This window comes from Podarcis liolepis (genome assembly GCF_965112155.1).
Source record: "Podarcis liolepis genome assembly, chromosome: 6".
NCBI lineage: Eukaryota > Metazoa > Chordata > Lepidosauria > Squamata > Lacertidae > Podarcis > Podarcis liolepis.
This window is the reverse complement of record NC_139559.1, coordinates 97,963,406-97,989,747: the sequence shown is the minus strand read 5'-3', so window position 1 is coordinate 97,989,747 and position 26,342 is coordinate 97,963,406. Positions and strand designations below refer to the sequence as shown.

The window sequence follows — 26,342 nt, the reverse complement described above, 5'->3', positions numbered from 1 at the left end:
AATTATCACTTTATGGACTTAGTGGCTTGCAGCTGGCTGGTGAATTCAAAGCAGTTGGCTGTAAACCAGAGCTCCCCACATGTTTCATACCCAGGACACAGATTTATTTCCCCCTGAATCAAAATTGGAGGCATCTTTCACTACACTCTGCAATATATCCCACTTAATAAGTATCTCAGGACTCCCCAAACAGCCTGTTTACTGAGCGTACATCCCGATTTGCTTGCACAAAGTTTAGGCAATGGCTCATCTTTACTGAGCGTTTGTTCCAGTTTGTTTGTGGAGAGGTTACATGGCAATCAGCATTTCTCCTGGTTTCATCCTGATTTGCGTGTTAAATGACCTCCCATTAGTCAATTGTTTATCCCACACTTTTTGGTGAATTTCTCTTTCATTATCCTAGCTGCAAGAAGTCCATTTTTTAAAAGTAGATTTGTTGTGTCTGAGTGCTTGAATCCACTGTAATTGTACAAACCTACATCCCTGGTATGTGATTGATTCCCTCCCACAAAATGCTGCCGTTCTGGAGGTGACCCTGCTCTCCTCTTTGACCTGTCAGTCATGGCTCAGCGATAGGTCTGGATGGGGAAGGGGGCTTGCAGTGATATTTAGGAAGTCATTAGCTTACACCAGGCGTTCTGTTGAGAAGACCCAGTTTTCTGAGTGCATGTTCTGGAAGTTGGGCAATAGGGGCAGTACAGGATTCCTTTTGGTGTACCGACCTCCCTGCTGCACCAAGGATTCCCTGCCCGAGCTGCTTCAGGTCGTGGCAGATGTTCTCCTGGAGACACCTAGCTTGGTCTTCCTAGGGGATTTTAACATCCATGCCGACACGACCTTACAAGGGGCCGCTCGGGACTTCGTGGAAAGCATGGCCTCCATGGGGCTATCCCTGAATAAGTTTGGCCCAACTCATGGTCATGGACATGCCTTAGACCTGGTGTTCACCTCTATGGATGTGAGTGATCTGACAATCAACTATCCTTAATATACTGCATTTTTATATCTTACTTTCACTAATATATGCACTTTTGTGAACCCTGGTTAAAGAACTGCATCACAAAATTTGGGTCAGTGTGAATTTTCAAGGATTAACTGTGTTTTGGTTTGCCTAGCATTTTGAAAAGGGTGGATTTGATAGAAGCACATTTAGTTGTGAATTTTGTCCCCATCAATACATACAACACATGCCAGAGATCAAATGTTGAGAAAACCTCTCCAGTATTTGAAGAAGAGAGTGGCAGCAAAACTTGCTTTACTGTTTCATCCACTGATGTTTATTTTTATCTTTATCTTAAATAATGAAGATGCAGACTTACAAGAAGCTTTTCTCAAGAGGCAAAGGCCCTGAAAACATTGCCAAGGGTATTTTCCTGAAAGGCTCTATAATGAGAAGGCATTTTGCCCAGAAGACAGTTCCTAGAATTTGCAGCAGAAAATCTGTTATTAAGGGAAATCTTCCATGGAGGCATTTATTGTAAGTACCATAATTTACTACAGTGGTACCTCTGGTTAAGAACTTAATTCGTTCTGGAGGTCCGTTCTTAACCTGAAACTGTTCTTAACCTGAGGTACCACTTTAGCTGATGGGGGCCTCCCGCTGCTGCCGCGCCGCCGGAGCACAATTTCTGTTCTTATCCTGAAGCAAAGTTCTTAACCCGAGGTACTATTTCTGGGTTAGCAGAGTCTGTAACCTGAAGCATCTGTAACCTGAAGCGTCTGTAACCCGAGGTACCACTGTATATGAATCCGGGTTTTCAATTTTGTAGTTGAAATTTGAAAGATGGTTGAATCCTGACAAGACAGAAGTACTGTTTTTGGGGGACAGGGGGCGGGTGAGTATAGAGGACTCCCTGGTCTTGAATGGGGTAACTGTGCCTCTGAAGGACCAGGTGCGCAGCCTGGGAGTCATTCTGGACTCACAGCTGTCCATGGACGCACAGGTCAATTCTGTGTCCAGGGCAGCTGTTTATCAGCTCCATCTGGTACGCAGGATGAGACCCCAGCCGCCCTCAGCTTGTCTTGCCAGAGTGGTGCTGCTCTGGTCATCTCCCGCTTGGATTCCTGCCATGCACTCTACGTGGGGTTACCTGGAAAGTGACCCAGAAACCACAACTAATCCAGAATGCGGCAGCTAAACTTGTGACTGGGAACAGCCGCCGAGACCACATAACACCGGTAATGAAAGACCTACATTGGCTTCTAGGACGTTTCCGAGCACAATTCAAAGTGTTGGTGCTGACCTTTAAAGCCCTAAATGGCCTCGGCCCAGTATACCTGAAGGAGCGTCTCCACCCCCATTGTTCATCCCGGACACTGAGGTCCAGCGCCGAGGGCCTTCTGGTGGTTCCCTCCCTGCGAGAAGTGAAGTTACAGGGAACCAGGCATAGGGCCTTCTTGGTAGTGAGTGGTGCCTGCCCTATGGAACGCCCTCCCATCAGATGTCAAAGAAATAAACAACTATCTGACTTTTAGAAGACATCTGAAGGCAGCCCTGTTTAGGGTAGTTTTCAATATTTGATGAATTATTGTATTTTAATCTTTTGTTGGAAGCCGCCCAGGGTACCTGGGGAAACCCAGCCAGTTGGGCGGGGTATAAATAATATATTATTATTATTATTATTATTATTATTATTATTATTATTATTATTAGAATCATAGAGTTGGAAGAGACCACAAGGGCCATCAAGTCCAACCCCCTGCCAAGCAGGAAACACCATCAGAGCACTCCTGACATATGGTTGTCAAGCCTCTGCTTAAAGACCTCCAAAGTAGGAGACTCCACCACACTCCTTGGCAGCAAATTCCACTGTCAAACAGCTCTTACTGTCAGGAAGTTCTTCCTAATGTTTAGGTGGAATCTTCTTTCTTGTAGTTTGGATCCATTGCTCCGTGTCCGCTTCTCTGGAGCAGCAGAAAACAACCTTTCTCCCTCCTCTATGTGACATCCTTTTATATATTTGAACATGGCTATCATATCACCCCTTAACTTCCTCTTCTCCAGGCTAAACATGCCCAGCTCCCTTAGCCGTTCCTCATAAGGCATCGTTTCCAGGCCTTTGACCATTTTGGTTGCCCTCCTCTGGACACGTTCCAGTTTGTCAGTGTCCTTCTTGAATTGTGGTGCCCAGAACTGGACACAGTACTCCAGGTGTGGTCTGACCAGAGCAGAATACAGTGGCACTATTACTTCCCTTGATCTAGATGCTATACTCCTATTGATGCAGCCCAGAATTGCATTGGCTTTTTAAGCTGCCGCATTAGCTAAAATAATTTAGCTAATTATTTTAGCTAAATAATTTTAGCTAAAATTATTTCTCAGGAATTGGTAATAATCTGCCTATTCGGTTCTTATTCAACTTGACAAATGTTGTGCAACATTCATGATTCTCTCCCCACCCCCGTCCTAATTTGCAATTAATAACACACTACTCAACCTCTTATACACGAAGCAATGCTTATACGAATATGGAGATAAAAGCTCTAGACTTTCGGCAAACAGATGTTAAAAAAATAAATCTAAATCAAGGGTACACAGTAATCAAAAAAGCAATGGCACCAAAACATTCTCTCCTAAAGACATCTACTCAGACTTTTATTCTACTTTTTTGTTGTTGACTTTTTCTTTACTTGTTGGCACCCGTCTATCTCAGGAGACAATGGAGGAATGTCTCTTGGGAAGTAAAGGCCAACTGTTGGAAGGTTGCAGAGCCTGCTGTGGCTGTAGAGACCGAAGTGGGAGAGACATGTCTTGTTGCAGCTGGGGCAGAGGAAGGCGTCCAGCTGTGCTGCCACAGATGCCCCATGCCCTTTCTTTTCTTTTCTTCTCTCCTCTCCTCTCAGTTGTCACTAAGTTTCCCAAAGAAACATCACACACTTTTCTCTCTCTCGGAGCGAAAGAATCTTCTCAGAAGTTGTGGAGAATGGGGCTGCCATATACCCAGGGTGTTCTTTATTTTGCTGTGGGTCCCCATTGATTTTGGTGGGGCTTCAGTCCACCCCAAACCAACCTGGAAGTGGCTAAAAAGGGAATTTGCAGAATGTTCAGCACAGTTCTTACTTTTTAATGAAGAAACAATCACTTTTCAGATAGAACTAATTTCCATGAAGAACCAACCTTTGCTCAACTGTAGGTTATTACTTCGTTATCTGATATCCAGAAACTGCTGGAGTTGGAACAAGGAACCTTCACCACCGAGGAAATGCTTTCTTACAAAGGAATGCTTTGTGGCCCAGTGCATTGTGCGCAGAAGTCCTTCCAGGAGGCAGCAAAAATAACAGTATATCATGAGAGAATGGAATAACCTGAGTTGCCCTCAAAAAAGTTTTTTTCACCACATGGGGCTACAATATTTCTTCAGCATATGCTGTTTCTTACAACATAATAAGCTATTCTCAGCTTTCTACTACCTCAGATTTCTAGGACCTCAAATTGTGACCTATGAACCACTGGGGATCTATAAGTTACACGCAGGTGATCCATGGAAGATTGTGGATCATTCCAAGATACCTGAGCTTAGCCTTGCATTTGATTTATGTTTTCTGATGAATCAGATGAAGGCTGTGTTTGACTAGGCACGATTACTGAGCAGGCTAAAAAGGCCTTTGAGGCCTCTGGTTTTCATATGTATTTTGTGCTTTCATTTTGTATTTTTATGCTGTAAATGGCCCTGTGATCTTAGGATGAAGGGCAGTATGGACATTTTAAATAACAGCAACAACATTTTTTTTCTTCATCCATCACATCTGAAAGGCAAGTCTGCAGTTATTAAAATATGAGTTATGTATGAACATTCATTTGTACACATGTGTATGAAGAGGTCCCCCAAGATGCGCAGCAATTTTCAAGTGGTCTGCATAAGAACTGCTGCTCTATTGATTGACGCTGCCCCCCACCAATTTCTTTTTTGTTATTACACAAGGATCAGGTTATTAAGCATCTCTTTCATCACGACAAAAATCACAGGTAGATAAATGCACAAGATGTAGAACACTGAAGTAAGCTCTAGGTGACTAGCTTCTTCTCTGATATACAAACAGTAAATTGTCTTACCTATAAAAGGAAGTATTTTCCCTGTGGTGATTTTCCATTTGATTTATATTCATTATTGCAAAGCCAACTCGAGTACAATGCAAACTAGTGTCACAAGAACATTCAGCAGCTAAGAGGCGAAGAAAGGGATCACTATGGCAGAGGAGGGAGTGTTGTCCGGAAGAGCTGCGTGGGTGTCACAATATGCAGCGCTTGTCACAATGACGCTGCCAAGAAGTTAAAGGATCTGAAAGCATGCCCTCTCCCAAACCCTCCATGTTGTTAGAATTCCTGATCTATGACTGCAGTCATAGGATTGTTGTCTATCACATGACGGTGTATGTTTTGACTCCACAGAGTGGGAAGTGATGGAGACAGGATGTTTGTGTTAGTGTGTTCCGTGAAGTGGGACTATTGTCCTTTGTTCTTTTTCTCTTTGCTGTCTGATGCTAGAGAGAGAGGGAGCCATGTTGCAGTGCGCCGTGTGTGTTTATATGTAAATAAAGTAGATTAGCCAAAATGCTGAGTTGCTGAGGTCTGTCACGCGCATGATGCGCAAACTCTGCGGATCCCTAAGTGTGCCGGTGTCGGCTGGCATTGGTCACTGTGATGATCGGGCTGAAGAAAGCTTTTGAAGCTCCCGAACGATCAACCAGGAGGGGGAGAACATGCCAGTTGGGCATGTGTCTCTGCCAGGGTCCTACTCGAGTGTAGGCTGAACTCCTGACACATGTGTATCTCCTCTGCCAATGAGCAACTACATCAACCATCCTCTTCTGCTGATGGAACCATCACTAGAAGTGTTGTATGATTAAAAACCAGGGACTAAACTGCCTAACACCACAATCCTTTTCAGAAATGTCAACTTTGTTTTTGAATACTTGTGTGGATACAGTGGTACCTTGGTTCTCAAACGCCTTGGTACGCAAACAACTTGGAACCCAAACACTGCAAACCCAGAAGTAAGTGTTCCAGTTTGCAAACTTTTTTCAGAAGCCGAACATACTCCATTTTGAGTGCCATGCTTCTGTTTTGAGTGTTACACTGAGGTCTGCCTGTTTTTGCTATTTATTTTGCGTTTTTGCAGCTTTTTTGCTTTGTTTTTGTGACTGTGTGGAACCCAGTTCAGCTGCTGATTGATTGTGTGACTACAGTACATTGTTTATTGCTTTCATTTTATGGATCAATGGTCTTGATAGACAGTAAAATTCATGTTTAATTGCTGTTTTAGGGGTTGTTTTTAAGAGTCTGGAACGGATTAATCCATTTTGCATTACTTTCTATGGGAAAGCGCACCTTGATTTTGGAACACTTTGGTTTTGGAACGGACTTCCGAAACGGATTAAGTTTGCGAACCAAGGTACCGCTATACTCCTTTTCACTTTCTCCATGTTCAGCCCAATACATTTTGGCACCTGAGGTGCATCACAAAGTGGCACCCCCACCCTGACCAGGAAAGAAGGGGGGAGTGAAGATCTGCATCAGCAATAAAGGGGGAACAAAGATCTACACTGGGAACAAGGGGGGGGGAGGCCAGAGGTGCCTCCTACTTGCCAAGAGGCCGCTGTAAAGGTGGAAAGGGAGGGCACTGCCAAGGAGGGGGCAGATCTGAGTTTCAAGGAGCATGCCACTGCTGTTGCTGCTACTGCAGCAGGAGCTGCAGCTGTGGGCAATTTGTTCTGTGGATCCTGCTGCCTGAGGCGGTGACCTCCCCTTGCCTTATGGGTTGGCCAGCCCTGACAGAAAGTGCATCCAGTAGGCTTGCACTGAACCAAGTTGCATACCTGAGCTCACCCGTGGCTCTCCGCACCCATGTTTAGATCATGGCTATAAAGCAATGATAGGGACTGACAGGCACTCAAGGCATCATGCAGGTAAATTTTTATTTCATTCCCTTTTTTTGTTGAAGGTGTTATACATTACCCCTTCTCTCGCACATTTTTTCTTTACAACAATCCTGTGAGGTAGGTTAGGCTGAGAGGTTGCAATTGGCTCAAGGCGACAGATGTAAATGTGTATATGATGTATATGTGCGCAGGAAATCATACAGGGGAGAATCTTTAAGATGTAGAATAGAATGTCCCTATTTCCACTGGATGATTGTTGGAGGATATGGGATGCTAGGACTTGACTGAAGCCTTTCATGAGTTGAGACCCCCCCTAGGCTCTGCCCTGTCCTTGAGGAGTCCATAAAACTCAGGCCTCTGGCTTCAAGAGTCCCCTCCAGGCTCATAACCGGCTTTGACAGAATGATGTGGGTGTGGTGATCCCTGGCATGTAGTGGGTCAGGACCTGAGGCTGTGGACTCTGGCTAGCCTGACTCAGGAGTCCCTAGACCAGTGGTTTTCAGCCAGTTTGCTATGGCACCCTGGCCTCTGCCCCTCTTTCCTTCCCTCCCTCCTTTGAGGCTCTCTTGCGTCTCTGCCCCCCAAAGGCTGGCACAGCTGTTTGAGGCAGCCTTGGAGTAAGCCAGCAAGGGGGTGAGGGAGCCCAGCCAGCCAGTCCACTAACCCTTGCTGTTGGGAATGGGCAGACCAGTGAGAGGGCGGGCAGGTGCTGCCCTGGCCTTCTGGAGCTTGCTGTGTGCAAGGCTTGCCTGGGAGGTGAGTGCCTGGTGCCGAAGGGGAGCCTTTCCTCCATGCAGGCCCAGCAGTGCCTGCTGCTGCCTCTGCTGCCTCCCAAGGTGAGCAAGGGGCCACCGTCTTCCCAGGCAGTGTGAGGAAGCACCTCTCTTTTTGGCGGGGGGCAGCTCAGAGACCGGGGCGGTGGCAGAGGCTGCTCAGAGGACACCCAAGGAGAGGGGAGAGGGGAGGAGGCTGGGGGAACCCTCCACGAGAGAGGGTGTTCGAAAAAGGGTGAGAGGCTGCCAGCTTGGCAGGCAAGGGAGGACATAACTGGGCTCCTGAGGCTTGGGGGGCATTTCCCCACAGCGGAGCCGCAGAAAAAATGTAGTTGGCCAAAAGGGTTGAGAACCTCTGCCCTAGATCTGGGGCCCCAATCCTACTAGCACTAGCTCAGCCGTCTCCTCAGCCATGTCAGAATCAGAGCCCAGAGTGCTGCTCAGGGTGAGGTTCCTGGCACAATGCCCCCTTCACAACCCTCCTCCATTAATTTTGGGTGTTGACTGCACAAGAAAGGTAGGGAGAAGAGATGAAATCCCAGTGGCTCCCCATCAGGTACACATTGAACGTCTGATATTTGGACACAGCGGTCAAGTAACATTGTCAGTAGGGATACAGGAGAGCAAAGAACACAATTTGAACTATTAAGGGGCTAGCTTGTCTTCTCCTTCCCTCAACTTGAATTGTTTACACCTTTTCAGAGGAAATTCATCAGATTCTCCCATCTTTTAGGTGCAGGGATGCATTTCCTCCCATTTGGGCTCTGCCTCTGCCGTGTGCGTCCTCCTTCCTTCCCTGTGAGTCACTGATCAAAGCTACACAGTGAGCCATTTCCTCAAGCCAGCTTTCATCTCTTCCCTAGCGCTATGGTACCATTGGAAATGCGGTTACCTGGCAACAGTAATGCTGATTTTTGCTGCAAATATTGCCCCCTCCCTCCTTGCCCCAAGCAGCGGAGCCCAAAAAGGCCTATTAATAGCAGCAGCAGAAGAGGCATCCAACGGAAAACAGATTTCAGATCTTTGTGCCATTTGCTGGACCCTTCTAGAAGTATGAATGAATGAATGAATTTATTAATACGGTCACAGACCAGCATCAACACACACAATATCACAGATCATTAAAAAAAATAAATCAGAAATACAGAGGACAATTTGAATATAACAAGAATTTAAATATAAAAAATTAAAATTAATTATTAGCGTGCCCCCCTGTAATTAACATTTAGGGGTTTGGTCATTATGGGATACCACTTGCTTCCTGCGATTAATTTCAGACGCACAGAATTTGGCTACATTTAATGTAGTCTTGGGATTCTTGTCCTCTAGCAGTAGTTTTAAACTATGGTGTTCCGATTCTTTCCTGGACCTTTGCAAAACAGGTATAATAAAAGTCAAACGTATATCCTCATAAGGGCAGACCCGTGCTGTGTATGGTTTACCCTCAAATCTACCCTACCCTAACCCTAACCCTAACCCTTCTAGAAGTAGTTTTTAAACACAGCTGAGTGGAGGACATGATCATTGCCTGTTTACCATTCAGAACTCCTCGCTTTGGAGTGTTCCTAGAAGAGGGAGAAGAGAGGATAAATGGCTGGCTAGACCTAACAACAAAGGTGTGCCCACAGCTATTACCTTCTCAAGATAGGACTATTAATTTTATTTAGTTATTTAAAATATGTTGATTGATTGGTGGTGGCAGTGGAGATGGTAGTAGTTGTTTCTACCAGTGTTTTCGTTTGGCAAGGCGCATGCAAGCCTCCTCACGTTCACGCAGCCAACACATCTCTGAGGTAGCAAGACCCTGTTCTGCCAGGGGAAACCCTCTTTGGGCGTCACTCCTGTGAAATGAGGGGCAACCAGGGTGAAAGGGGTTGTGGGCTGGCACGTTTAGCCACGCAGCTTACATACCCTCCAACATTTCTCCAATGAAAATAGGGGCGTGGGTGGTGCTGTGGTCTAAACCACTGAACCTCTTGAGGTTGCCAATTGGAAGGTCGGCGATTCAAATCTCCGCGACGAGGTGAGTTCCCGTTGCTCCATCCCAGCTCCTGCCAATACCTAGATAAATAGGTACCGCTATGACGGGAAGGTAAACGGCATTTCCATGCGCTGCTCTGGTTCACCAGAAGTGGCTTAGTCATGCTGGCCACATGACCCGGAAGCTGTACGCCGGCTCCCTCGGCCAATAAAGCGAGATGAGCGCCACAACCCCAGAGTCGGTCACGACTGGACTTAACTGTCAGGGGTCCTTTACCTTTACCTTTATTTTACATCAGGAAGCTTCTCCCGTGTTCGATCTTGGCGTACACATATGCATCTGTAGTATATGTCTGTCACCTTGAGCCAATTACAATCTCTCCACCTAATCTACCTCACAGGGTTGTTGTAAAGAAAAAATGTGTGATTAATTTTCAAGACTTTATTATGAAGTTAAAGTAACACTCTTGTAGTAAATATTAATAAAATTCAGGGGGGACATATCAGGGTTCACAGCCATTACCTCATAAAATAAAGTGCTAAAAAATACGCATTAAGTTAATATTTTCCCAATAATATACATTTGAACATAAGGCCATTGAAAGTTTGTATGGATCAGGCAAATGTACCTCAGGTTACATACGCTTTAGGTTACAGACTCTGCTAACCCAGAAATAGTGCCTCAGGTTAAGAACTTTGCTTCAGGATGAGAACAGAAATTGTGCTCCGGTGGCGCAGCGGCAGCAGGAGGCCCCATTAGCTAATGTGGTGCTTCAGGTTAAGAACAGTTTCAGGTTAAGAACGGACCTCCGGAACGAATTAAGTACGTAACCAGAGGTACCACTGTATGAGGTACCACTTTAACAGGACAACATAGAACAGCTTTGACATTTGAGTGATGGGGGGAATGACCCAAAGACTTTACATTTTGCATCATTTATTTGTTTTAGTATTTTAAAACTAAAACCACCTTGGCAGAAAGGCATAATATAAATGCAATAAATAAGTAAATAAATACATTTGTAAGTAAACATATATCACTTCACCATAAGTATCTTAGCATACGTTCTCTCAAGGAAGTTGTACCTAAAGGCTGACTCCAGAAGTTTTTCCAGCTTGGAGAAGTGAACCATGAAACAGTATTTTGCATAAAACGATTCAGTGCAAACAGAGGTAGAATATGACTAATAAATCTTTTCCATCAATTAATTCCTGGTCTACGAATAAATCAGCTAGACCACATAGCAAAGCAGATTTTTAGCTGCAAATCGCCATTGTGTGGCTAAACTTAGAAGTACAAGTGCAAGGCAGGATAAAGATGGGAGGAAGTAAATCTGTATTTCTTTGTGCTGAGGTAAGAGAGAAGTTGTGTGGCCTGCCACTGTTTTCATACCATAACAGAGCAGGCTCAGCTGTAAAAGCAGCCGAGGCATATTTCTAGGAGAGCAGGCATCAAGGAGCCAGTGTTGGAAGCAACTCATGAGGTCAGGCTCTGAAGCTGTGCTGGAATGGCCAACTCCCCATAATTCAAAGTGTTGGTGCTGACCTTTAAAGCCCTAAATGGCCTCAGTCCAGTAGAAGAAGAAGAGTTTGGATTTGATATCCCGCTTTATCACTACCCGAAGGCGTCTCAAAGCAGCGAACATTCTCCTTTCCCTTCCTCCTCCACAACAAACTCTCTGTGAGGTGAGTGGGGCTGAGAGACTTCAGAGAAGTGTGGCTGCATGTGGAGGAGCAGAGACGCGAACCCGGTTCCCCAGATTGCGAGTCTATCGCTCTTAACCACACACCACACTAGCTCACCACAGTATACCTGAAGGAGCATCTCCACTGCCATAGCTTTTCCTGGACACTGAGGTCCAGCACCGAGGGCCTTCTGGAGGTTCCCTCCCTGCGAGAAGCCAAGTTACAGGGAACCAGGCAGAGGGCCTTCTCGGTAGTGGCGCCTGCCCTGTGGAATGCCCTCCCATCAGGTGTCAAAGAGAAAAATAACTACCAAACTTTTAGAAGACATCTAAAGGCAGCCCTGTTTAGGGAAGCTTTTAATGTTTGATAGGTTATTGTATTTTAGTGTTTTGTTGGAAGTTGCCCAGAGTGGCTGGGGAAACCCAGCCAGATGGGCAGGGTATAAATAAATTATTATTATTATTATTATTATTATTATTATTATTATTATTATTATTATTAAAATTGAGAGTGCATTTCAGACTCTTCAACCAAGAGCCACAGCTCCCAAGATTCTTTGGGGCAGGATATGACTCTTTAAAGTGGTGTGATGCTCCTTTCAATGTATTGTGCAGATGGGGCCACAGTCTCAAAATGCAAGGAGGCAGCCTCAGGCTCCCCAACCCTCTGTCTCTTCCCGGGCTGGTTAAAACACTGAGCCATCCATGTCCTGCCACAATTGTCCTTTAGCCCGTAGGATGACAAAGATGGAAGGCAGCCTCAGGCCCATTGATATGAGTTTGTGGGTGCCAGACCCTTCTATCCTTGGACCCAAGAAGGGTTAGAATTTAATCAAGGCTTGGTCTCACTGCACAAAGCTCTGTTTCCCAAAATACAGGATGCCATGTATGATTACGTTTGTTTGGAACCCTTAGATGGTGGTGGGAGAGAGGGACTGGGGAAAGGGTTAAGCAACTGCATTCCCACAATCACCTCCACCCTGCTACTTCTGCTCCCCTGTTCACCCTCCAGAAGCAGCTGTTAGAGAGGGAGATCTGATGTTGGATCCTCTCCCCTCACTGCTGCCAGATCCTCCAGTGTCCTGACATGGCTGATGTCCTAGCTCCAAAGCTGGTTGGATCAAAGTGAGGGGCATTTGGGGGGGGGGGATGCTGTGGGAGGATCAGGAGGTGTCTTCTATTTGAAGGAAACAAAGCTGCCCTGGGATGGCCTCAAACCAGGAAGAAAGGTAGACGTGCTCAAGAGCATGTCAAAATCTCTCCCCCCCCCATTGTTTCCAGCCCAGAAATGGGTGAGGAAATGTGGTGTGATCCTGTCACTTTCACTTCCACCCCAGCATCTCAAGCTGAACAGAACACAGGATACGGCTTTTTAACTACCTTCAGATTTCCCACCCACCTAGCTTAAGATGGCTGCCTTACTATGTACTTTACATTGTTGTTGTTTGCAAGATGCCTTAGAACTGAATGCCCTGTATAAATTCCTGATATTGTTTTATTATTGTTGCTCTCATTCAAGACAGACAATAGTCACTCAGCTCTGTATGTTGTCTCTTAACTCTGCATCTTTGCCCAGGCTTTAATTTCAAATTACAGCTACCCATTGAACCTTTTCTTTCTTTCTTTCTTTCTTTCTTTCTTTCTTTCTTTCTTTCTTTCTTTCTTCCTTCCTTCCTTCCTTCCTTCCTTCCTTCCTTCCTTCCTTCCTTCCTTCCTTCCTTCCTTCCTTTCTTTTCAAATCTGTAAGATCCGCCTTCTTGCCCAGCTCCTGTCCTTAATTAATTTATTAGCAGTCAAATATAAATGCATCTTGTAGGCAGGACTAGTTACATAATTGTTGCAGAAACAACAACAAAAAAAGGATTTAGGCTTTTTAATAGGTCAAAGTTCATATTGCTATAGCTATAGATTTCTTACAGGCAGAGACAAGTCATCTTGTTATGGGCTGGATCTTTTCATTGGAGCCTTTCTGGTTTTGTGAGGATGGCAAAGCGCTTCTGATGTCTTCCCCCTTTGTCGTTCAGAGCTGGCGCAAACGTTATTGCAGTTTCTTCATTCCCAGAAATAGCTGGATATAGTCCATCCACACAAGTGTGGCGCATGGCAAAGTGGGCTTTTGGCCTGTGAAAGCTCATACCAAGATGAAATGAAGACTTACATTCGACTCCTTGTTAATGCATGAGAGGTGAACTCCCATAAAATCATGCTGCCTACTTTCACTATTAGAAAAATCACAAGATGCTGCCAGGCCAAGGACTTCTTAACACCTAACAGTGTTGTTGTTGTTTCTTTGTTTTCACTTTTATCTTGCCCTTCCTTCGCAATATCCCTGTGAGGAAGGTTGGGTTGAAGTTCTGTAGTGAACTTCATAGTTTGAGTAGCAATTCAAATCTCAGTCTTCCTGTTCCAAGTCTAACATTCTAAATCAGAGCTTTCCAAACTGTGTGTCACAACACGTTAGTGTGTCAGCTGCCGTGTGTAGGCGTGTCGAGTGAACGCTCCCTGCACTCCTCCCAGGGCTGGGAAGGGGTTGGTTTAAACTCCAGTTTCCTAGTAAAACTGAATTACTGTGTCACGAAATGATGCATGTCTAGAAAGTGTGTCACCAACATAAAAAGTTTGGAAAACTCGGCTCCAAATGCTTGTCTTGGGAGGCTTGGGGACTCAGCAGTTAGGAAGCCTGGGTGTTTTGCCGCTGAGCTATGGCCCTTTCCCATTTCAAGCTAAAATACTCTCAGGAGGTGACTTTGCTGAAGAAAAGATGCGTGTGTTTACAAATGGATGGGCAAGTTCCTTTCTCACATGGGATCTCTCATCAGGATGCTAAGCCGTCAAGAAACAAAGTGGAAGATGACTTTGACTCAGCATTTCTGCTGGGATTTACTCCAGCTTCCGTGCAAACTCCCATATCCCTTTCCTTCTTCCCTTTAACATCCTCCTGGAAGTTAAATCTTTGCGGAGTTTTCTGAAAAGGCTGCTGGCACAGAGCTCCTTGCTACTAACAGCTCATGTCCCTAAACAAGTCGAAGTTTCCACTTCCTTCGTAAATATGCATCCGCCATCGTCCCAGGGGAGCAAACCATTCTCACAAACAGGCTTGTTTACGCTAAAGATAGCTAGGCAAAGGCTTCCATGGCTGCCCCCCCCCCCAATTCCGACAAAAGCAAAAGGGATTATTTTCCCTTGGGAGGTTTGTCCCCTTTTTCTTCCTGCTGCATTCCTGATGAAGGGAAATTCAGCCCAACTGTTCAGTCAAGGGAGCCGTGGACTCAAAAAGGTTGAAATCCTCTGCCAGATGGGGATCAAAGTTGTGACCCTGGTGTTATCAGCACCATGCTCGAAGCAACTGAGCTGTTTAGCCACATTCTTGCATTTGATTTTTCTTTTTACGTTTCAAGAGAATATTTTGTTTTCCTGTAATCATGCTGCTTTAAATGTGGATCATGATTGTATTTGTATATGATTCTCATCTGTAGTGTCTGATATATTGTAGTGTTTTATTTAAGACAGGTTGCAAACTGCCTGGAGATTCCTTTGGAAATGTGAGGCAGTATAGACATGTTATATATAACATAAATACACCTGGAGGGCCGCAGATTCCTCAACTCTGGCCTTATCCTTTCCCTGCTTAGAACTTCCCTCCTGGAATTCCTGCCCTGGGGCCTCATTCTGTCAGGCTCCTGTCCCAAAGTCAGCAACTTTTAGTTGGAAGAGATACAGTGGTACCCTGGGTTACAGACGCTTCAGGGTACAGGCTCTGCTAACCCAGAAATAGTGCCTCAGGTTAAGAACTTTCCTTCAGGATGAGAGCAGAAATCGTGCAGTGGCAGCAGGAGGCCCCATTAGCTAAAGTGGTACCTCAGGTTAAGAACAGTTTCAGGTTAAGAACGGACCTCCGGAACGAATTAAGTTCTTAACCCGAGGTACCACTGTAATAGCATTCAGACTAATAGCAGTCCAGGCTTCGCAGCAAACACAAAGTCCAGAAGTCAAGATTCCAAGAAGTTCTTAACCAAATGAAACCTGAAAGATGCCCCAACAGTTGACACCCCCCTCCTGCCAGTCTTTTATAGATAGAGTGGAGTGGGCTTATTGACAGGACTCTCTCATCCTGGGAGACAGCTGCACATGCGCACACGTCCCTCTCCCTCCAGCTCTGATGCCACTTCTGTGGGAATGTCCAGGGAGGCAGGAGAGGAGATATTGTTTGATGATATTCTTCCTAACTTGTGTTAGCAAGTTCTATATCTTAGCAGAGTTTAAACATTCCCCTTTTGAAGGCACAGTGGCTTGCTTGTTGCAGGCTCGTCTGAGCCTCTCTATAGTAGATTCCTGGTAAGATCCCTTCTTGTCCCTCTTAAAAGAATGGACACGACCACCTTATGAAAGTCAACATAAAAGTAATTTGCTCACAATCATTCAGTTCACAGTTGGATCCCTGAAGGCAGACTTAGGTTACAAGCCTATATACACATGTGGAACTATCCCATAAGGGAGTTAGTTCCTAAGTGACTGCGAACAGGCAGTCACTTCTGCCAACACATGGAAAAGCAAAATGGAGGAGAGAGAGCAAGAGAAGAACGTGTGCTCCCCTAGCCAGATTAGGCCACACCTAGTCACATGCAGAGAGGAAGTCCGTCCCAGCTCAGGAGGAAACAGGAAGTTTTCTCCTGGCTGGTACAGAGCATCCCCTAGCATGTCCCTTCCGGGAATGTTGTACTTGACTGCTACATGTTTCTCATCCCACAACCTCCTCCTGTTCAGCCCCTCCCTCTGGCTGGTCAAAGTCTCCCTACTTCCTGATGGGGCCTTGGGTACCCATCCCCAAACCTGTCTCTGCTCCTTCTTCCTCTGGCATCTGGGCTGCCGAGTCGTGCCAAATCTTGACAGAGTCCAGGGACCCTTGACGCTTCCCCTCCTGCCAGTGTTGCGGGCAAGGTCAGACTATAAGGGTGCAACTGTAGCAATTGCATCAGAGTCCATTCCAGTAGGGAGCCTGGGTTCTGAGCTATTATTATTTTTAAAACTATGTATCTAGCCCTCTGAAAAGGAATGTTACAAAGCAAAATGTGCAGGAATTTTTCTAAGCAATTTCTGTGAGAAATTCTGCTCCCACCTGCCCACCACTGCTTTTTTCCCTTCAGATTGTGTCCTTCTAATGCCACTTTGCAGATGAGAAGCAGTGCCTGGAGTCTGAAAATACAGCTTGGCTATATAAACATACAGCTCAAATTTTAAGAGTGAAAATGATTTCTGGCCTTTGAGCCTGCAGAGAGAGATTTGAAAGCTTGTAGTCAATGTGAAATCCTGCAAGCCTGAGTCATTGTGGTTTCCAAGCAGGATTTGCAATGGTTGAGACTCCTCCCTAGGTCTTGTAGAAGAACTAGACAAATCTGAAAACTTGCATGATTTAGGCAGACTGCAGAATCCAGCAACTCTTGGTGCAGAATATTGGCTCAGAAAGTTAGCACAGCTTGTACTTAGCTCTGTCGTGAGGGTCCAGATTTAGCATAAAAGAGAGCCCAAACACCAGGAAATATTGAGACACTCAGAATATCTTTTTTTTTCCATATAAATTTTTTATTGATTTTACAAAAAATTTTAAGACAATACAAACATATAAAAAGACATACAAACACGTATAAGAGACACTCAGAATATCTGTCCTGATAGCTGATGCAGCTTTCTGCTGGTGAAGCGGGAGAGGTTTGTGCCAACATTTTACAATTCCAAACAACATTTACGGTAACTCCATTAGCAGTACTGACATCCCATAATTACTCACAGTTTAGGAGAGGTCTGCCATGTTCTCAATGCTACTTGTTAAAAATATAACTGTCAGTTACTTTGCAATGTGTTGTAAACAAGAAGCCATCCCTACTTCGATAGCAAACCATAACTTGTCAAAGTGACAGCAGCAGACTGACAGGAACATGGTGTTTAGGGGGGAAAGGGAGAGATGGAATGTTTTCCAAATGAACATCTTCACGGTGGGTTAAAATATCTCTGTGCATTCGTTATTTTAGAAACCAGGGTAGCAGGTACCCAGGGGGGGTGCAGAGAATCAACATTATTCTATGGATTAATTAAGCACAAAATGGGGATTAGCACAAGATTAAGTACCAAGGGGGAGGGAAGTGACAAGTTGCAAACTAAAGACCTGGGTATGTTCAAAGTCCACAGCCTGCCAGGTGTTTCTGCCATGCAGTTGTCATTCTGCTCAGTGGGTCTACACAGTGTCATCCTCCAGACAGGCTTTGGGCTTGACTGATCAGGGCTTGAAGGGGATTGATTTTGAACAAATGTCATCCAGGAACAAGAGATGGAGCTGAGCTGAGCTGAGGAGGCTCTGTAGAAACCAGGACAGTCCTCGGGGAAGAGGATGCTGCTGTGAGAATGGCCAGTAGTGATTCAGGTTACTACTTTGAAATGGAGAGCTGGCAGGAATTTTAAGGGACTACCCTGCATTAGGGGCCACACACTCTCAGGCAGCTGGCCGTCTCCCCAGGTACACCCCAAGGACCCATTTGCACCATATGTTTAAAGCAGTGTTTCCCAAACTTGGGTCTCCAGCTGTTTTTGGACGGCAAATCTCATCATCCCTAGCTAACAAGGTCAGGGATTATGGGAACTGTTGTCCAAAAACAGCTAGACACCCAAATTTGGGGAATGCTGGTTTAAAGCAACATCATGGCACTTTAAACCGTCATGGTTTAAACCCCAGAGAGTCTTGGGAAATGTAGACTGTTCAGGCTTCTGAGAGCTGCCAGGAGACTCCAGTTCCCCTCGCAGAGCCGCAGGTTTCAGAGTGGTTTAGCAATCCATCCCTCTTCCCAGGGAACTCTGGGAACTATAGCTCTGGGAGGACTAGGGGTCTCCTAACAACTCTCAGTGCACAAGTGATATTACCACCATTTTGTTTCAAAAGTTGTGCCGCTTGTCCCTGCCTACAGCATCTGGTGCCAGTGAAGGCACATGACACAGCCAACTGCACATCTTCAAGTCTCTGTGTGTGGCTTGCAACTGATCAAGGGAATCCATTCACTTGCTGGATCAGGATGTAAATGTAAATGATTTCTAAGAGTGGTGTACAGCAGGCCGGTCCAACTTTTCTTACTAAGTGGGCTGCAAGAGCACTTCAACATGGAACCCACAGGCCACACACTGAACTGAATTTCCATATTGGTAAAAAAAGTGTTTGCAATATAGCTAATATACAGTTAATACACAGTAATAGAATATAATATACAGTAGCATAATATAATAATATAATATATTTAATATACAGTTAATAGATTTAATTGAATATATATAATTAAAGGCACAATTAATAGATTTAGTATATTGAATTCTTAAACAAATTTAACTCACAAACAGCTGTATGAGCTTTTGTTACCAATACATGACACAATTTTTAAAAAGGTTTTAAGATTTTTTTAATTGAATGTTGCAGAGGGCCGCCAAAAAGCCCTTGTGAGCCCCATGCAGCCAACAGGCTGTGGGTAGGACCACCCTGGTGTAGAATATTGGATGAGGACCTGGGAGTTTGAAGCAGTCATGAAGCTCAGTGGGTGACCTTGCGCCAATCACGGTCTCTTAGTCAATCTACCTCACAGGGTTGTTGTGAAAATAAAATGAAGAGGTGGGTAACTGTGAATGCTAACTTAAATTCTAAGGAAGAAAAGTCAGATGTAAATGCAAAAACAAATAAAGAAATGAGCTGGTGCAGGGTGGTTGATGCTATTATATGCTTTTATTTATTTGCTTATTTGTTATAATCTGCTTTTCATGTCACCTGGGTCTCAAAGCAACTTACTAAGAATAAAACCATACAATATACAGAATTTAAAGCCTTAATTAAAAGAGTGTATAGGTTTTGTTTGCTATTGTAGATGATCCCAGATCCAGGGAAAGCTTCAGTAACCAGACATCTCTCTCTAATGGGGCACTTTTCTTCTAAAAATTGAATTGCTTTGATTTTCAGAGAAGTCTAGTCCGAGAAACAGACATGACACTTCTCTGCAAATATAGAAACCCTAATGACTTTCTAAGTAATGAGCTCAGGGAACATGACTAGTGTCACAGCACTCCAAAGGAAGGAAATACTGATGTCATTTACATCTGTAAGTGACAACTCAAAAGTCTCAGCAGCATTGGTGCAGCTTTCACAACAAAGTGTCACCTTGAGACTTTTCTCAAGTGACAGTTGTTTTAATAGCCTCTTGAGCTTCGGCTCTGAGACATCTGACCCAGTTAGCAACGTGAAGGGACTGGAAAGGGATTTTTTTTTTTTGCTGTAAATCTAATGGCTCCTTAAATTCACATATCATTATAGAGTATACTGGTGATACCTTTTCCCAAAGAGAATGAGTAGAATATATACCACTGCAATCAATGTCAAAGGCCTTGACAATGGATGATAGATGGATGATAGAGAATAAAAGGAAACTTCCATCTAAAATCATACAACATAACTGATCAGAAAGGTTGGCAGTTTGACTCTGCGCAACGGCGTGAGCTCCCATTGCTTTGCCCCAGCTTCTGCCAACCTAGCAGTTTGAAAGCATATCAGCATGAGTAGATAAATTGGTACGTACTTCTGTGGCGGGAAGGTAAATGGTGTTTTCATGCGCTCTGGCTTCCGTCACAGTGTTCCATTGAGCCAGAAGCAGTTTAGTCATGCTGGCCACATGACCTGAAAAGCTGTCTGCAGACAGTGAAGATGAGCACCGCACCCCATAGTTGAATTCGACTGGACTTAACCGTCCAAAGGTCCTTTACCTTTACCATTTGGATAACAAAGAATACTGAAGATGTGGTCCTGAATAGAGCAAAATAGTTTTGTATAAGGGGGATTGCTAAAAAGAATCAAATAGTTCCGGTTCAAAGTAATCAATAAATTTGCTGACTGTGTGCTACTAGATCTAGTTACTCTTGTCAGATACAGCAAATATTACATTAAAAAGCCTGACTATCATTGACTGTATGTATGCTGCTTTCTGCTTATATTAGTAAATACAGTCGAGCACAAGACTTCTAATCTCAGAGTCAAGGATTTGAGCCCCATGTTGAGCAAAAGATCCCTGCATTGCAGGGGGTGGACTAGATGACCCTTGGGATCCCTTCCAACACTACAATCCTATTATTCTATAATACTTAAATTCTCCTGCAAATTGCTCCACAGTTCTGGATTTCTTATGCAACACCAACTGGAAAGTTCTTTTGATTTAGACAGAAGCTGGTACTACCCTCAGTCAGCCAGGGAATACTGATGTCATAAAATCTGTAGATGGTATGCAGAGCAAGCAAACAAAATATGATTTATTCCATGGAGAAATGTTGGTTCCTGAAGGGGTAATAAGATTAACTAATGTGGCATAATTAAACAGAAGCAAATGCAGTTATGACGCATGACTGGCCTAGTTTTGTGATAAATCCTTGGAGACAAAAATTAAAGGATGGATTCACAAAGCTGTCATCGCCCTGGTTGAGGAATTACTTTGCAGGACCCTCATGGAACTTGTGAAAGAGGCCTTAGATGCATTTTTCTGCCCAGGGCAAGACAGCAGAAGGATTTGCCACAAATGTGACTGGCCCCAGGTGGCTGGAAATAAGGCTATTCCAATAACTTCCTGCCTCATGATCAGGTGGAACATCAGAGGAGACTGCTGGGCCCAGAAGGCTTGGTTGGCCCCTCGTTCATTGAACCACAGTAAAACCATAAGGGCTCACCCACCTACCCCACCAAAGTCAACTCCATTCCTTTCCCCCAGTGAAAACCTGCTCACCCTTATATGCTACAACCAGCTCAGTCTGTACAATCCAGGCAAAACATGAGCCACAAGGAGGCATCAGGTGTGTTGAAGAAAAGGTGCTTGCAGAATATGCACATCCCCATGACTCAGGCAAAACTAAGCCAAGCTCCAAGGAAGGCAAAAACTTTTCAGGGCTACCAGCACCTTAATGTTTCAAAAGTGAAGATTAACCAAGGTGTTTGCTGCCCGTCTTACTTGGAAATTTGCCTTCACAAATCATTTTTGGTCCCAAAGCCGTGTTTATTCTGAACCTCTTCTTTTCCAGTAGGCCATAGTCCACAATACGTAGGGGGCAGGGCAGAGACATCATAAATCAATGTGAAACTGAAGATCTCACTGCCCTTTCTACGTTTGAATGCATGGCTGATCATCCATCTTGTTTAGATACTGATTTGTACAAGGGGACTGCTTATAGTAGTGTATATGTTTAAATTAGGATTGATTGAATATTCTTATTGTTCATACCAGCTGGTGATGTTTGCAATCTCTTCTCTCTTCGTTGTATTTGTAAAAAATAAAATAAAAGCAGTGAAAACAACAACAGCAAGTAGCCTGGCATGTTTACAATTAGTTCACCCCCAGTGTCTTGGCATCATTGACCAGAACGCTAGAAGTAGGAACAATTGACTATAAATTTTATATATGGGGGGGGGGGGAGCTTTTGAAAACAACCAACCAATAGGTCTTGGGTCCTTACAAGGGCCTCTGAAATTACATCCCTGAGGATATTTTCATATGCCCCCATAGGTCATCTCACTAAAGAGATGTACCCAAACTCTTTCCCATAATAAGAAACAACACACACACACACAGGGAGAGGGAGAGAGAGAGAGAGAGAGAGAGAGAGAGAGAGAGATCCAAATGAGTCATTTAATCCTGAGAAGCCCTTGGAACTAAATCTTCTCTATCAATTCAGAACCAGAATTCCAAGAAGAAAATAAAATTACAGCTTGTCACTTCTCATTCCATCAGGGAGCACTGATAGAAAAAAGAGGAGAGCAGGCAGGCAAAAGGAAAATAGTGATTAAAGGTGCGGGGGCTTTAAATTATACATTGTTACTTGGTTGGAAGTCACTGAAATGCATGTAGCGTACCAATTTTTTTTACTCAGGACAGGAATGTTGAATTTTTTTCTAAAAATATGGCTTCAAGACAGGCATAGCCATTGTTTTATGATTTCTGCTAACAAGTGCACTATGTAACACTTTGTTATAACCCTTTCTCTCCATGAATGCCAACAATATCCTCTCTGTGTAGATAAGGGGAGGGCAACATTTTAATACTTTAACATGTCCCCACCTTTCACCTTTCACAGAGACAAGCAAAGTAATATTTTCCTTCAGAGATCTGAATGCGTTTTGAAACAGTGTGAACAACTCGTCCCACTTTAACCTCTGGACAACAGCTTTTGCAGCATTTTGAACCATTTCAAAAACCTGCAAATGTTGTCTGATTGGGAATCTCAACTAAAGCACCCATGACAGATGGCCATCCAACCGCTGCTTAAAGAAGAGGAGTCCACAACCTTCTGAGGGAGATGGTTCCACCGTAAAACCACTCTGTCAGAAAGGTTTTCCTGAATCTCCTTTCTGGTAACTTGAAGGCATTGGTTTGAGTCCTATCCTCCAGAGCAGGGGGGCGAAACATCTTGAGGAAATAACAGGATACCAAAAACTCATCCTGAGCTGGTTCTAGGCAGCCCTGCATTCCAAAACAGGAAAATAAACCACCGATAACACAGCGTGAGATTTCCCTCACAAAGCTGCAAAACTATCAAGCCACTCAGAAACTGCACACCTCGCCTCAGCAAAAAACAGGCACAACTTCAGAACAGCCCAGCTCCAATTCAGAGAAAGCCCTATAAATAAAAAGTATTCATACATCCAAACAGCAAGCATGCATACCATTAAACAGAGGAAATAGCTAAGCAAGAAAACACAAGCTTCCCCCTTCCTCACAGTTTATCCAGCCTGTAGCCCAGCTCCTGTGAGATTTTTGCAAAACTTTGCCCCTCCCTTTGAACTGGGGGAAAGAAACCAATTAGACAGATTACATTAAATATTCCTCTTTCTCAAGCCAGTGACCCACCTTTGCCTGATTTGACAAGTTAGAAACACTTTGTATTTCACATTTTACAGGTTAAACTCCAAATCAAAACTATTGCAGTTGATTTATACCCCCCAAAAGTTTGCAATGTGGGATGCTCACCCAAAGAAAACATGGCTCAGCAAATGACCTGTTATAAAACCATTAAAGACACCTTCCAACCTCATCAAGGCCTCATCAATCACCTTATTCTTTAAGATAGGACTACAGCTAATTTTACTGCCCTTCAGCACAAAGATGTGCATTTAAACAACAAACTAGCATTTACAGCATTGAAATTCTTACAACTGGGGCAAACATAATAAACCACATTCCATGCACACTGAAGACAGAAAAATGTCCAGCATGGAACCAGAACTGCTGCTGCTCTTAAGAAACCAGTTGCTGTTAAGAAACCACCAGCAACCACAAAAAACAGCTGTTCCACTATCATCCTAGGATTGATATCAGTGCTTCCCCCAGGAAAACCACTAAACGCAGATCACTGGTTACCGGTACATCTCTCAGCATTAAACATAGCAGTCTCCCTTCTCCTTCTCACTGTAAAAGTGTCTTCTCACTGGGAATGTCCAGAACAGAACAGGAAACAACAGCAGAAAGCCTCCATAGACGCATCTCTTCACACTGAGGCTTCTCTTCACTGCTGCTGTTGGCATTGCCCAAAAAAATTCTGAGATGGCCAGAGAATCACACACCAGAGATAAATCTGTTCTCTGACAGCACACAGTCCGCCTCTCTGCAGAAGTTGGAGATGGGTACTCAGACCTTCCCCGTCTCCAACAGCCACCCAGTTTGCCTCTGCTGGGTGTCCAGGGTCACCATACATCCAAGTGGCCTTCCTCCAGGGATGACATAAACCAAGCCTGCGCTCAGCCACCCAGCAGGCAATCAAGCACATTGCCATAAAAAATATCACAGAGCTCAAAACTTCAAGGCAGGAAAAAACGCCAGGACGTCACTTCCTGAATCAAGCAGCTGTGGGGGTTGCTGCCCTTCTAGTAAGTAGGTCTGCTGAAACAGAATGGCTTCATGCCAGTAAAACCACTGCCAGCTCCTGGCCCCTCTGGGCTCTCCATACCTCCCAGTGCTGCATCTGCACCAAGCGCTACCAGCCATCTCTGGAATCAAGTCTCTTCCAGCTTCTTGGCGCTGCAAGGCTGTTCCACAACAGCCACCTGGCTCATAAATCACCATAACTGGCATCCGCTCCAGCCGCTTCAAAACCTCTGACCGGGCATGGAGACTCTCCGGGTCCTCCTTGTCCTCCTCCAGCATTTCAGCACAGCTACTCCTTTGCTCATTCACAGCAAACACTCCGGCACCGCACAGCCGGCCCTCCTCAACACTCTGCTCAGCCTCAGGAACCTATGGGGGGGGGGCATTATGGGCCCATAACCTGTCGTGAAATTCTACTCAGTATTGATCCAGAGCAGATTCCAGTGTATAGTTAGCAGAGTAAAAATGTAAACACATTGCAGGATTCCCCCCCCCCAAAAAAAAAATAGACCAGAGGCAATTTTATTTCATCTGGCAGAACTTTACTGCTGCTGAAGGCAAATGAGCATAATAGTCACAAATTTAATACATTCAGGATTGGCACTGTCCATAAGAAATCCAATTGCAGCAGACTTAACTTAAACTTACAATAACTTATAATAAGTCTAAACCTTAACACTATATATACTATCTACAGAACATCACACCAGAAGGAAGAGTGATAGAAAGACAAAGTGAAACCCAGGCCCCTTCTGGCCTTACTTTTATAGTCAGCATGACCTTGACAGAAGAGATAACAGAACCAGTTTAAGCCAGCTGTACTCAGCTTCTTGGAAGGAATAACCCAAACATCATGAGCCTTCTGCTTGTTTCTTTCATACAGAGAAGCTTCCAGAACCATCTTGAATTAATCAGACTAGGAAAGATCTCTACACATCAGATCAATACTTTCTGCACTAAGAAACGCAAACGGATAATTTGAAGGTGGTTTTCATATCTCATTTCTATCTCCTCTTTTCCAGGCTAAACATACTGCAAACCCTCAACTGTTGCTCATAAGGCTTGGTTTCCAGACCCTTGGGAATCTTGGTCACCCTCCTCTGCACATGTTCCAGCTTGTGAATATTCTTCTTAAATTGTGGCATCCAGAACTGAACACAGGATTCCAAGGCAGAATAGAGTGGTATTATTACTTCCCTTGATCTGGACACTACATGTCTGTTGATGCAGCCTAGAATACAATTGGCTTTTTTTTGTTGCTGCATCACACTGTTGACTCATGTTAAACTTGTAGTCTACTAAAACCCCTAGATCCTTTTCACATGTGCTGCTGGCAAGCTGGGTGCTGATCTTATATTTGTAAGCTGGTTCTTCCTGCCTAAATGCAAAACCTTACATTTATCCCTATTGAAATTAATTTTGTTAATTTGGGCTCAGTTAAGGTCGTCTTGAATCCCAATTCTGGCTCCTGGACCCAAGTTGTTTAGGGCAGTGTTTCCCAACCGGTGTTCCGCGGCACACTAGTGTGCCGCGAGACGTTGGCTGGTGTGCCGTGGGAGGGAGGCGGGCGAGTCGGGCGGCGAGAGGCGGGGCGGCGGCGGCGAGGATCCGCGTCGAGCCGGGGGCGGCTCCGCGGTGGTGGTGCCGAGGTTTCTCTCTCCATTCTCCCCTCACACACACACACAGGAAATAACACAGGATCAGCTGACAGGACCCGGCCAATGGGGCGGCGGCGGGGCAGCGCGCGCAAAAGGGAGGAGCGCGAGACAGCGGACGAGGAGGAGGCCGGCATGTCCGGGCAGCAGCAGCAACAACAGCAGCAGCAACTCCCGGCGACGGCTCCTCAAGCCCCGGGCAACCCTACTCCCTCACCGGCCTCGGCCGCCCTCCTGCTCCTCCCGCCGCCTCCCCCGCCGCCGCCGGCCACCTCGGCCCCGCCGCCGCCCCCTCCTCCGCCCACTATCGCCGCCACCACCACAACAGCCGCCGCCGCCTCAGCTGCCGCCGTCCCTCAGTCCCTCGCTTTGCTGCCTCCTCCCCCCCCCACCCCCAAAGCTTGGAGGTTCCCCGGCAAGGGGGAGGGAAAAAAAATTGAAACTCGTGCGTCC

The 26,342-nt window shown here is 45.0% G+C and overlaps 1 protein-coding gene across 3 annotated transcripts in view; it reads right to left on the bottom strand.

Moving 5' to 3' along the window:
• The window catches only part of RGS8 (regulator of G protein signaling 8), a 76,013-nt gene extending 51,796 nt beyond the window's left edge, over positions 1 to 24,217 (bottom strand). Inside the window, exon 1 of one of the 3 annotated variants that reach the window (XM_083507212.1) lies at positions 23,731 to 24,217. In XM_083507212.1, coding sequence (XP_083363338.1) covers positions 23,731 to 23,748 — 18 coding nt within the window. In that variant the 5' untranslated portion in view covers positions 23,749 to 24,217. The remainder of the gene's footprint in view (positions 1 to 23,730) is intronic. The other 2 variants (XM_083507213.1, XM_083507210.1) reach the window with 2 other exon arrangements.
• Positions 24,218 to 26,342: the final 2,125 nt, after the last annotated feature.